Source organism: Physeter macrocephalus, chromosome 11 (genome assembly GCF_002837175.3).
Source record: "Physeter macrocephalus isolate SW-GA chromosome 11, ASM283717v5, whole genome shotgun sequence".
Taxonomy (NCBI): Eukaryota; Metazoa; Chordata; class Mammalia; order Artiodactyla; family Physeteridae; genus Physeter; species Physeter macrocephalus.
Genome location: NC_041224.1, coordinates 50,881,345 through 50,895,847, shown reverse-complemented (window position 1 = coordinate 50,895,847; position 14,503 = coordinate 50,881,345). Strand labels below are relative to the sequence as shown.

The 14,503-nt window shown below is 38.7% G+C and overlaps 1 protein-coding gene and 1 long non-coding RNA gene across 6 annotated transcripts in view; one reads left to right on the top strand and one right to left on the bottom strand.

Moving 5' to 3' along the window:
• MYZAP (myocardial zonula adherens protein) overlaps positions 1 to 14,503 on the bottom strand; it is a 97,163-nt gene that overhangs the window by 12,612 nt on the left and 70,048 nt on the right. For both annotated transcript variants that reach the window (XM_007111262.3, XM_028494844.2), the window contains exon 12: positions 4,981 to 5,081. In XM_007111262.3, the coding sequence (XP_007111324.1) occupies positions 4,981 to 5,081 (101 nt within the window). The remainder of the gene's footprint in view (positions 1 to 4,980; positions 5,082 to 14,503) is intronic.
• Positions 1 to 14,503, top strand: part of LOC102975956 (uncharacterized) — a 77,259-nt gene that overhangs the window by 35,608 nt on the left and 27,148 nt on the right. The window lies entirely within an intron of this gene.

Below are 14,503 nucleotides of genomic sequence, written 5' to 3'. Positions count from 1 at the left end.
GGGAAGATCCCACATGCTGCGGAGCGGCTGGGCCCGTGAGCCATGGCCGCTGAGCCTGCGCGTCCGGAGCCTGTGCTCCGCAACAGGAGAGGCCCGCGTACCGCAAAAAAAAAAAAAAAAAAGAATTGCCTCTTTCGAGTCCTTTCTCACTTGGTGTGGACCTTTCATTCATTCTGCCAGTGAACGTTTATTTAGCATCAGGAAAATGCTAGAGTAGGGGATGGGAGCCTAGGGTTCTTGTCCACAGGAGTGCACAGTGCTAGCAGGGACAGGGAAAGTGGTCAGGGGCAGGGACAAGGTAATACAAGGGGCTTAATGGCTCTATAAGAAAAGACTGATTTCAAATTTTTTCAGGAGCACATAAAAATAGAGCAGCTCTAATTGTAAGTCAAATGCTATTAGCAGTAGCACAGCATGTAAGATTGCAGGTATGTGGAGAAATGGGTCGGAGGTGCCATACTGCTTTACAGCAGTACTGGGCTTTGTGCCCAGTGCCTGGAACACACTGTGATGCCTCTGATGTCACAGCTGACAGAGACCTCATCAATCACTGGGGCTTCCAGAGTTTTACAGTGTCCAGAGGGTTCCAAACCACTAATAGTTTAATTGAAGAGCTCAATACATACTGAAGCACTATCCACTTGATTAAGCTATCAATCCATTTAATAAAATCACTTAACAGCCGCCACAATAAATAAGTTAATGTCATAGCACACTCAGATTTACTTATATTTGATACAGTGTCTGGAACAGGATAGAAAGCCCGGAAATAAACCCACACACCTATAGTCAGCTAACCTCTGAAAAGGAAGCAAGAATACATAGTGGAGAAAAAGACACTCTCTTCAGTAAGTGGTGCTTGGAAAACTGGACAGCTACATGTAAAAGAATGAAATTAGAATATTCTGTAACACCATACACAAAAATAAACCCAAAATGGATCAAAGACCTAAATGTAAGGCTGGACACTATAAAACTCTTAGAGGAAAACACAGGCAGAACACTCTGACATAAATCATAAATCGCAGCAATATCTTTTTGGATCTACCTCCTAGAGTAGAGTAATGAAAATTTTAAAAAAACAAATGAGACCAAATTAAACTTAAAAGCTTCTGCACAGCAAAGGAAACCATGAACAAAATGAAAAGACAACCCACAGAATGGGAGAAAATATTTGCAAACAAAGCAACCGACAAGGGATTAATCTCCAAAATATACAAATGGCTCATGCAACTCTATGTCAAAAAAAAACAACCCAATCAAAAAACGAGAAGACCTAAAGAAGACACACAGATGGCCAAAAAGCACATGAAAAGATCACTCACGTGATCACTAATTGTCAGAGAAATGCAAATCAAAACTACAATGACATTTCACACCAGTCAGAATGGCCATCATCAAAGTGTACGAACAATAAATGCTGAAGAGAGTGTGGAGGAAAGGAAATCCTCCTACATTGTGTTGGTGGGAATGTAAATGGGTACAACCACTATGGAAAACTGTATGGACGTTCCTTAAAAAACTAAAAATAGGACTACCATATGACCCAGCAATCCCACTCCAGGGCATCTATCTGGAGAAAACCATAATTCAAAAAGATACGTGCACCCCAATGTTCATTGCAGCACTATTTACAACAGCTAAGACATGGAAGCAACCTAAGTGTCCATCAACAGAGGAATGGATAAAGAAGCTGTGGTACATATATACAATGGAATATTACTCAGCCATAAAAAAGAATGAAACTATGCCATTTGCAGCAACATGGATGGACCTAGAGATTTTCATACTAAGTGAAGTCAGACAAATATATATCACTCATGTGGAATCTAATTTTTTAAAATGATACAGATGAACTTATTTACAAAACAGAAACAGACTTACAGATATTGAAAACTTATGGTTACCAAAAGGGAAATGTGGGCAGAAGGGATAAATCAGGAGCTTGGGATTAACATACACACACTACTATATGTAAGACAGACAACCAACAAGGACCTACTGTATAGCACAGGGTACTCTACTCAATATTATGTGATAACCTGTATGAGAAGAGAATCTGAAAAAGAATGAATATATGTATATATATATATAACTGAATCACCTTGCTGTACACCTGAAATTAATACATTGTAAATCAACTATACTCCAATAAAAATTTTAAAAAATACTTGATCAATGTCTTACATGTAAAATCAGAGTTTTGATTTGGATAATAGGGATGCTAGCTATTATTTATTAAGTTCCTAACTTCGGTCCAGTTACCATGCTAAATGCTTTATATACATGTTTTCATTTAATCCTCTTCACAACCCTATAAGATTTGATATTGTCATCTTCATTCCCATTTTAAGGATGAAATCACAGAGGTTTAAGAGAGATTGAGTAACTTGCCCAGCAGCTGACTGGGCAGGGAACCCACAGCCTGAGCCTTCCCAACTGGACTGCACTGCCAAGTTCTCTGCAGGAGAACAGAGAGTAAGAACAAAACTCATCTGCATAACTGAGGCTTATTTCATTACTTTTCTGGAGCCTGATTTTAAAATATTCTGGAAAACACCATGGAGTCTTTTTATTAGTTAGATGCAAGTCTGAAGTCCAAGTGAGAACCAGGAATTGTATTAGAACAGACGTGACACAATTTAGCAACTCTCTATTGAGTAATTTAAAACTACAGATGCACCATACCAGGACTCCAAAGGTATGGTTCAAATCCTGGCTGTGTGGCTTCTAGTGAATCCCTTTATCTCTCTGGGCCTCGATTTTGGTGTCTATAAAACAGGGAGATTAAACTAGATCAGGGGGTTCTAATTTGATTTTGACCACAGAGCTCTTTTATTCAAGCAAAATCTTACTTGGAATCTAACATACAAAACACACTAAAAGCTGAGTTTGTCAGGTTGTTTTTTTTGAGAGGGGACAGTCCCCACAGGCCAGCTCCTTGCTCACCTCCTCACCCCTGGAGCCCCCTCCCAGAGCCCTAGCACAAAGCACGCAGTTCCAAAAAGCACAGGTGGAAAACCACTGCCCTGAATCACCTCACAAGATGCTGTGCTCCTCGCCACCCAGATGTGCACAGCGTCTGTCACATAGTAGGCACTTCATAAATATTTGTGAGGAAACAAATGAAATATTACTCTGCCTTTTCGGAAATGTGGATACGTAGTTTTCATTTCCTCTGCTGATTGACCCAGGTAGTTAAAGTGCTAAGATGGATCCTGGGGGAAACCAAATGTTACATTTATGGAAAAGCTGCTTTTAGATACTAAAGTGGCTTCCAAGTTCAGCGTGGCCATAAGTTAAGGGTCTGTCAGCACTTCGATTATGAAAACCACTTTGTGGTTTCATAACTTAGCCGTAAAAGTTTGCTTCAGGCTATCCCTCGGCATACAAATTGAAAACCTTGCTTTAAGCCAAAATGTGGGAATTAGAAAACAAACATTTTATTGGTTTCAGACATAGTTTTGTACCCGTCTTAACCAAATAAGATTTATTATGTGGGCAATTAGAGGGAACTAAACCACTTGGTTCTTGAAGAATAAAAAAGGAGGAAAATAGCCAAACTATTTATATTTTAAAAGTTGTGCCTGGACATGATCAGTCATTCTTTTGGGTCCTATTTTTATCAAGTACTTTGTCCCCTGCATTGATGAGACCTGGAGTCTATTTACACATTCTTTTTCCTTCTTTTTTTAAATAAACATTTTCTGTTAATGACATCAGAATGATAAAATTGCCTTGTTTTTACCAAAAAGCAAGCAACATAAATGAGAATAATGTCAAAAAAAAAAAAAGCTTAATCCTGCTTTTGGTAAATACTTTGAGAATGGCAAGTGGCTCATTTTAATGAACAAAAAAAGACATCAGTAATGAATAAAATAGGGAAGGAGATGAGACATTGTTCCTCAATGTTAGAGCTGGTTAGAGCTGAGAAGTCACCTAGTCAACTGACTTAACAGATTGGGAAACAGAGGCCTCAGCAAAGAGAGACCAGCCTGAACACATCCTGCGACTGCTAACCTCAAGGATGAGAACCAGGTCTTCTACAGCCCAGTCTGGCGATCAGCTCATCCCTGTTTCCCACCCATGTATCCATTCAAGGCCCAGAGCCTACATTTTTCTGACCTACTAATGTCTAACATGACACACAGATGCCCCTAGTCACATAAAAATACATCTTCCTACGCACAGTGTATGAGGCACTTTGTGACTTTGTGGTTACCTCAGTCACAAGCTATGTACCATCAGTGTCCTTGTTATAAACTTGTTTTCTGTCCTCTTTGGGCCAAGCACAGTTTTGAGCGCCTAGAGACAGTGGGTTGGTTACTGGGTCTCGCTGATCTGACTATGGAGAGACCCAGGTACTGGGCTTGTGAGCAGCTTAATAACACATGGCTCAGTCCTCTAGCTCAGAAAAGCGACTGAACAAACCAGGTTATAGTTACTGTTTATCTGCTCGTGACTGAAGCGGATCATGTATTTCTGAATCTGGTCCAATGCTTGACAACACTGTTACAGTACTGGGGAACAGACAGATTTTGTTCAAGGTTTAGAGTCTCTCTCCTCTGTTACTAAAGCACACCACTGAAAATGTCTGCCTGCATGTCTGACTTCTCTCGCAGACTGCACTCTGGGGCAGGAACCCAATCTCATTCCTCTCTCTATCATCACTGTCTGGCACAGGGAAGGTACTCAACAGATATTTGTTGAATGAACAAATGAAGGACCAAATGCATGCATTCGCTGATAGGGCCCATCTCTCTCTGAAGTGGCTCCCCCAGGTCTCTCCTTCTACACCCCTTGTGCCCTGCACAATCTCCCCACTCCACAGAAGCCAGTCAGACCCCTCAGCAGCCACGACTTCTCTTTGCAGAAGTACTTTTGAGAGAAAGAATGCAATTCTGGGAATAATAGCCCAGGAAAGTATTTTCTTAAGTCAAAAGGGAATTTGAGTTGGAAAACCAGGAAATTCTTAAATACCTGGGTAGAAGATCACAGCCCACTCCAACCTCTCTGGTTTCCACTTCAGTCTTGGGCTGGGTTTCTATTAAATAGTCCAACCTGCTTTGTAGTTCATTATTCTAGAGATGAGGAAAAAAGTACTTTTAGTAAAGCAATTACGTTCCCCCACAAATACGTATGATACAATTTATATGTATTGTCCGGATTTCCCCCTAGACACAGACATCTATCACAATGTATTTACTAAGCGCCTCTTACACAATAGGAATTGAAGAAATACATTGATTGAATCCTTACAGAGTGCATAGACATACATATGTATCCAATTTTACCTAAATGGAAACAAACAAAACATCCTACTCTATACCATTATTTGCTGCTTTTCCCCACTCAACAATTTGTTGTGACTCTTTCCATGTTTATTAGTTTTCTTTTTATGTCAACAAATTATTTTAATGGGTTCATAGCATTCCATTGTATGGATCTACATTATTTATTTAACTAGTCTCTTACTGATGGCATTTAGATATTTATCACTTTTTTTGCAATTATAAATAAGGTACAGCTCATGTTTTAATACTCCCTCATTAAACTATAAAATGAGTAAGTCTATTAATTTAGTGGGAAATACCTCTGTAACTTAATAATTAGTATTTCATAGGTGTGGAAAATTCAGAATCTCAAACATATAAAGTAGAACAAGTTCCTTGGGATTAAAATTAGCATTCTAAATAGTCTCTTTTCAGGCCAGAGCCAAACATTACATAGGTTGATAATTAGATGCTCAGGAATTGGAAATTTGCCCCGTGGGGAAATGAAGCACAAGGGAGCAAGAGTGTTGAGGGTTTTGAAATGAAAATAGATGAGTGTTGGACTTCCCTCGTGGCACAGTGGTTAAGAATCTGCCTGCCAATGCAGGCGACATGGGTCCGAGCCCTGGTCCGGGAAGGTCCCACATGCCACGGAGCAACTAAGCCCATGCACCACAACTACTGAGCCTGTGCTCTAGAGCCTGCATGCCACAACTACTGAAGCCCACACGCCTAGAGCCCATGCTCTGCAACAAGAGAAGCCACCGCAATGAGAAGCCCGCACACCACAACAGAGAGTAGCCCCCGCTCGCCGCAACTAGAGAAAAGCCCGCATGCAGCAACAAAACCCAATGCAACCAAAAATAAATACATTAATTACATTTTTAAAAAATAGATGAAGTGCTGGTGCTTAAAATCCAAAGGCCAAAAACACACATTTTAAAAAATACAGAGATTTTTGGATTTTTTTTAAGTTATTCTATATATTTTCTGTAATACTAGACTAAATTTTCATGAGGCAGTGACCGTAACTATCTTTCTGGCTGTATTATCAGAGCATGCGTGGTAGGTAGGAGACGCAAGATAAATATTTATTGAATAAATGTATATATGCTTTTTAAAATGAGCATTTTATTTGCATAACTAGAAACAAATTAAGCATTTGTCTTTTCTTTTTAAGTTGGAGCTGAAGCTAAGGCATTGTATTCTAAGACACTAGACAACACATGAAAGTTGAAAAGTTCTTTGGAAACAGAAGCTCATTTGTTTTGAAAGAGCTTCTCCTCTGAATGTCTGATACCAAGGTACAAAGCAGCAGCTCTGGTACAAACTCATGTTCTGCAAGATGTAAAGGTCTAGGAATCCCTTCCAATAAATGGGAAACAGTATAAAGGAAGAGAATGCATTCCAGGTTCCCTAGCAGCTGACAAGCCATGACAGATCTATGGGCTCTGCATCTATCACCTGTTGCTCAGTATGGGAGAATGGTGCTGGCTAACTGCCAGGGGTTCATCACCATTTACACACACACACACACACACACACACACACACACACACAGCTTCACCGAAAATATTTGAACTCTTCCATTCATATGGAAAAAGAAAGGCAGAAGAGGCCTGCCCATTAACAAGCTTCAGCAATCCTACTGTTTTATCCTTTCTTAATGTAGACTTTAATCATGAGGATTTCTTAAAATGCTGGGCTGAGTTCCTATAGTTAGGGGGCATAAAAGACAAGGTTAGCAAGCGTGCCCCAACTGGTATACAGTGAATAGTGGGCTGGTAGCCCCAATTCCTTTGTTCTATTCCAGAGGAACTCTATTGTGTACTCATCAGCTATCCACTGAAGCACTGATACAAAAACTTATACTCTTAAAAATGTAATACAATCAGTTTAAAAAAAAAACCCAAAAAACCCTGAGTATGATCAGGTAGTATGTAAAATCAGGTAGGGGGAGGATGTTGGCAGTTAAAGAAATAGGTCATGATTTGCAACCTTTGAGGAGCTCAGTCTTTTGCAGGTAGAGACACCTAAGCAGAAAATCACAGAACAAAGTCACAAGTCCCATGCCAGAGGGACCTAGAGAATATTATGGGGTGATTCAGAGGGGATGCCTAACTCAAAATGGGGAAAAGGACTGAATTGTCTGTGAAGATTTCCTGGAATTATGCAAGGGGAAGAGAGTAAGGGAAACAAAAGGGATAAGTAATCCAGAATTATGGAAACATACCAGATTGAGAACAGGCACCTGACTGCAGTGTACAGGAGGGCAGGAGTTGGTTATAAAGGACTATGTATGCCATTACCAAGACTCTACACCCAATCTTATAAGACCAAGGTCAAGATTTTATTTCAAACACTTGGGATCCGAGTGGAAATTATATTGGAAGGAAATAAAACTATAGGCAAGGAAGATCAATCAAGGAGGTCACTGCAATTTTCCAGGTAGAGTGAGAGCTGCACTTCTAGTATATAGGAGTAAGCGCTTAACGAATAGATCCTCCTTCAAAGAACAGCTATCAACCTTGGACAAAAGATTACTGCTGAGGTCTTGAAAGACTCAACAAGGATGGGCAAGTTTTAGAGGGGAGGTAAAGCTTGGAGCAAATGACAAGCACTGAATGGGTTCTCTGTGATTCATTTGTTTTTGTTTGCAGCTTTGCCCAAGAGCAGTACAGTCATGGTGCTGGCAGCACAGACACAGTAAAAATTCAATAGAAAAATCATCTTTCTGGTAGAAGAAAACCAGTAGGAATCTACGGGATAGAAGAATAACCAGGGTTACCAAGAGTAAGGGGAAGCCAAAAAGGAAGGGTCAGAGAAGACTGAAATTCTGAATTCTGTATATAAACTCAGTTCGAGTCTCCGGCAGACCCCTGAACCACGTATGTGTAGAGCAAAGTAAAAGAAATACGCAGCCAAGGCTTAAAGAACTGAACTGAGATCTAATCCATCACCCACTACATTATGGCAGGGTGCGATTGAGTCTAACCAGATTCTTTACCTTTTAAAACAATTACAAGCCTATTTTCCTTTACATCACTGATGAAGGAGTAAAAAAAAAAAAAAAAAAAAAAAAAGGGCTTCCCTGGTGGTGCAGTGGTTGAGAATCCACCTGCCGATGCAGGGGACACAGGTTCGTGCCCCGGTCCGGGAAGATCCCACATGCCGCGGAGCGGCTGGGCCCGTGAGCCATGGCCACTGAGCCTGTGCATCCGGAGCCTGTGCTCCGCAACGGGAGAGGCCACAACAGTGAGAGGCCCGCGTACCACAAAAAAAAAAAAAAACAAAAAAAAACAGAAAGAAATAGAAAATATAAATAGAAAACAAATGGTAACTTTAGAACAGAAAAATACAATGCCTGAAATTTAAAAATCACTAGACTGACTTAAGAAAAGAATGGATATGACAAAGGAAGGAGTCTGTAGTAAACTTGAGGACACAAAGACACACTAATAGCAATCAATCAAAATAAGATAAAGAAAATGTTGAAAATAATAAATGGAACTTCATGGAACTGTGGGACAATTTCTAAAAGCCTAACATAGAGATGGTGGAATCACAGAAGGAAAGAAGGGAGAAACTGGAGAAAAAATATTCAAAGAAATAATGGCTAGGAAAAAAAGAAAGAAAGAAAAGCACTTAAATCTCCAGATTCTTGTGGGGGGGGCGGCGTGGAGAAAAGAAATAATGGCTGAAATTTTCCCATATTTGGTGAAAGACATAAGTATACAAATTCAAGAACCTCAGCAAACCCAGACAGAATAAATTCAAAGAGAAGCATATCAGAGCAAATCAGAAGTCAAACTACTGAAAAACACAAAGAAAAACCTTGAAAGCCATCCTGTTACATATAGGGGAACGATAATTTGAATTACCAAAAGTTGCTCATCAAAAAGTACGAAAGCCAGAAGGGAGTGAGTACTAAAAGAAAGAAACTGTCAACCTAGAACTCTATATATTTCAGTAATGGTGAACTAGAGGCCTTACTTTCAAATAAGAAAAACTAAGTGAATTTGTCCCCAGCTGGCCTGCTCTATACAAAAGGCTAAATAAAAGTTCTTCGGGCTGAAAAGAAATGATACTAGAAAGAAACTCAGATTTTCAGAAATGAGTAAAGAACATCAGAAATAAATACTATATGAGTAAACATAAAAGATGATTATTTTCTCTTAATTTCTGTAAAATACCTATGACTGTTAAAAACTATAACAATGTACTGTGGCTTTATAGTATATATAAGATACATGAGATAACTCTAACAGCAGGGGAAGGGGTAGATGGACCTTATCATTGCAAGACTTCTACATTTTTCATGAAATGGTACAATATTACCTCTAAGTGGACTGTGAACACATAATGAAGTATACTGTAATACCTAGAGCAACCACTAAAATATTAAAGACACAGCAAATGCCAATAGATAAATTAAAATGGAATTCTAAAAAATACTGGAATAATCGAAAAGAATGCAAGAGAGGGGAACAAGACAAACAAACCAGAGGGACTAAATAGAAAACAAATAATAGGGACTTGCCTTGTGGCACAGTGGTTAATAATCCGCCTGCCAATGCAGGGGACATGGGTTCGAGCCCTGGTCCAGGAAGATCCCACATGCTGCAGAGCAACTAAGCCCGTACGCCACAACTACTGAGCCTGCGAGCCACAACTACTGAAGCTCGTGCGCCTAGAGCCCATGTTCTGCAACAAGAGAAGCCATCTCAATGAGAAGCCCGTGCACCACAACGAAGAGTAGCCGCCGCTCACCGCAACTAGAGAAAGCCCGCGCGTGGCAACAAAGACCCAAAGCAGCCAAAAATAAAATAATAAAATGAAATATAATAATAAAATGGCAGACCTAAATAAATCCAGCCATATCAATAATAATTGTCAGTGGACAGTATACTTCAATATAAGACAGAATATCAGGATGTATTAAAAAACAAGACCTAACTATATATTGTCGATAGGAGATGTATTGAATATTTACCTTAAATAGAGAGACACAGATCAGTTAAAAATAAGTGGATGGAAAAAGATATACCATACAAACAGTAAACATAAGAGGGCAGAAAGGGTAATATTAATACCAGATGAAATAGACTTCAGGACAAAGAGTATGAACAAAGGTAGTGACCAACATTTCATAACAATGAGATCAATTCATCTCCAAAACACAACAATCAAAAATTATCTACCTAATAACAAAGCTTCAGAATATATGAAGTAAAACAATAACAAAATTAAAGAAAGAGACAGTCTAAAGCCATAGCAAGGGATTTTAACACCTCTCTCTCAGCAATAGAGAGAACAATTATACAAAAACCAGTAAAATCATAAATAATTTAAACAATATTATCAACGACCTAAATATTATTGGTATTTATAGAAGACACAAAAAGAGCAGACTTTTTTTTTCTTTTTTTTTTTTTTTTTTTTTTACAATATTCAACCAAGAGAAACCATATGCTGAGCCATAAAACAAGTCTCAATAAATTTAACAGAATGAAAACCATACAAAGTATGTTCTAGGACCATGCCAAATTAGAAATCAAAAACAATAAGATACCTAAGAACACCTCAAATATTTGGAAGTTAAACAACACACTTCTAAATAATCCATAAGTCAAAGAAGAATCTCAAAGGAAATTAGAAAATATTTTGATATGCTGAATACAGCATATCAAAACTTGTAGGTTGCAGCTGAAGCAGAGCTCAGAGGGACAGTTAGAGCTTTAAAGGCTTGTATTTAAAAAGAAAGGTCTAAAATCAATGACCTAAAGTCTACCTCAAGAAGCTAGAAAAAGAAGAGCAAAGTAATACCAAAATAATTAGAAGGCAGGGAATATAAATATCAGAGCAAAACTCAGTAAAACAGAAAACAGATAATAGAGAATATCGACAAAGCCAAAAGCTATTTTAATTTTTTTTAAAACAATAAAATTGATAACACTCTAGCTAGACTGATCAAAGAAGGGGGAAAGGGGACAAATGATCAATATCAGAAATTAAGGAGACATTAAAAGGAAACATTTGGATAGCTGTGGTGAAAAAAGAATATCAATCCTTACTTCACACAAAACACAAAAATTAACTCCAAATGGATATTAGATCTAAACTGAAAAGCAAAAATTATACAATTTTTAGAGGAAATCATAGGAGAAAATCTCTGTGACCAAAGATTTCTTAGGACACAAAAAGCAGAAACCATACAGAAAAAAACTGATAAGTTGAACTTTACCAAAAATAAAAACCAAAACCAAAAATTTCTCCAAAAGATATCATTAAGAAAATGAAAAAGCAGGTCATGAAATGGGAGAAAATATTCACAGTACATATATCTGACAAAGAACTGGTATCCAGAATACATAAAAAACTCTTAGCAACTCAATAAATAAGAAAAGTAAAAACTCAGTAAAATAATGGGCCGAAGATTTGAACAGACACTTCAAAAAAGAACATATACAAATGGCCAATAAGCATTTAAAACATGCTCAGCATCGCTAGTGACCATGGAAATGCAAATAAAAACCACAATGAGATACCACCACACACCCTCTAGAATGGCTACATTAAAAAGACTGACAAGTACTAAGTCAGGATGAGGATGTGGAGAAACTGGAACATTCCAACTGCTGGTGGGAAGGTAAAATATACGACTCCTTTGATAAACTGACAGTTTCTTTAAAAGTTAAACCTATATCTACCATACATACCAGCCATTCCATTACTAGGAATTTACCCAACAGGAATAAACCATATGTCCACATAATGACTTGTAATATTCACAGCAGCTATATTCACAGTAGCCCCACACTGGAAATAACCCAAATGTATATCAACAGGAGAATGGAGAAATAAACTGTGGAATCTTCATACAATAAAAAGTATTCTGCCACAAAAAAGAATGCATATAACATGGATATATCTCAAATCCTTATGCTGAGTGAAAGAAGCTAGCTAGACACAAAAGAACACACAACTATATGATTCCATTTATACAAAATGCAAGCTAGTCCAAAAAAGATCCCTGGTTGCCTGGGGGTGAATGGAGAGATGGACTGCAAAAGGGAAACAGAGAGGTCTTTGGGGAATGATGGAAATGTTCTATATCTTGACTGCAGTGGTGGTTTCACAGGTATATACAACTGTCAAAATTCATTAAATTATATACTTTTTTTAAAATTTAGGTTTAATTGACATATAATATTATATTAGTTTCAGCTGTACAACGTAACGACTTGGTATCTGTACACACTGCAAAATGATCACCACAGTATGTCTAGTTAACATTTGTCACCGTACGCTTTAAAAAGATGCAGCTTTATTTACATGAATTAATACAAGGTTGACAAGACAGAAAAAAAGATGATGAGAGCCTGAATATGGGCACTAGGAGGAAATTAGAGAGGGATGACAGAAATACTTAAAAAAAGGACAGGTCTTGATACAGGAAAGCAAAGACACTCCACTCTGAGTCTTGCCAACTATGGCTAAAGAGCAACCTCAGCTGGCCGCCTGGCCCGTGCTGGGGAAGAGATTGCTTCCAGGACCGAGAATCAGGTTCCAGGGTTTTCCTTTCAAATACCACCACCTTGTGTTGAGCTGTGAAATACAGACCACCCGGGGGCTTGGGAGGCTGTGCGCCTTCCCGAAAAGAAGGACCTGGTATGGCATCTCTTGGCATTTGGGGGAAATTATGTCACAAATGAATGGCAGCCGCCTCCTCCCCCAGCTCCCTCAGGCCTAGGGGAGGGAGCAGCCAGAGCTGTAACACATGCACTAAACAAGAATGCATGTCCAGTAAAACTCGTACATGGTGCCTGGTGCTGCCGCCCTAGCACTGCACAGGAAAATTCACAATTGACCCAGGAATGCACAGCAGACACATTGAGAGGTTTATGTGCCACACAACACACGTTAAATGCAGGATGGACAAAAGCAAGACATTTGTCTCCCTTCCTCTGACTTTTGAGTTGAGCTGTAAGTTGAGGATTTTCAGCAGAGAAAAATGAAATGGAATCTGTTCAGATTTAGAAAGCTGATCAATCTTATGAAGATAGACACACATAATTTTATTTTAATAAAATTTTCTATATTGGAAATAGGGGATGGGATAGTTCTTCAAGAGATGAGTGAATAAAAAGTTATTTGGAAAAAAAATAGAATGGGCATATTTTCACATCAGACAGATTTTTGAATCAGTTGATGAAAATGTAGTCTGATGGGGCCAGGCTAGCGCAAACTTTTAGGGATCTGCTGGGGGTGGGAGTAGCAAAATAGAATGAGTTTTAGCATTGGTAAGTACAAATGATGAATTCAGGGACCAAAATCATCTACATTCTCTATTTAAAAGGAGGAGGAGGATGAGAAGGACAAAGAGGAAATATATATCATTAACAATAAAAGGAGTTCCTGGGACCTAGCCATTGAAGAAACAGTAAAGACACGGCATTTACTGTGAGCCATGTACTTTTCTAATCACTTAGTATTAACTAATTTAGTCTTCATAACAACTCTGTGGAGAGGACTCCCTTAGCAAACTAAGGCACAGAGCAGTTAAGTAACTTGCTCCAGACCACATAACTAGTTAGTGACAGAGCCGACATTGGAACTCAGGCAGTCTAGCTCCAGAGTCTGCAGTTAGGCCCTTAACAGAGGGTAGCTACTTTATTAATAAGATGGGATATAGGAGGTTACCAGCTCTGTCCACCAAAACTTTTCAAAGATACCTGAAACACCACAACTGGCATCATTATGGTTTAAGGCAGGGGGTGGAATGTCAAGGTATAAAAAGTCCTGGTGTTAGAATAGGTCAACATAATAGAAATTCTTAGCGGCCAACAGAACCCTGTATTATAAAACAAAACAATTAGATAAATTTGGAAAATGTCAGTGCAACCTCATAATCGTCAAAAGAAACATTTTCCCCAGTTCTGTCAGTACTAAAATGGGCCTTAAACAACAAGGTTGTACGGTATAGCACAGGAAACTATATTCAATATTCTGTGATAAACCATAATGGAAAAGAATATGAAAAAGAATGTATATATATGTATAACTGAGTCACTTTGCTGTACAGCAGTAATTAACACAAAATTGTAATTCAACTATACTTCAATAAAAAATAAATTAACAAAACAAATAAAATGGGCCAGAGGCTTCCCTGGTGGCGCAGTGGTTGAGAGTCCACCTGCCGATGCAGGGGTCACGGGTTTGTGCCCCGG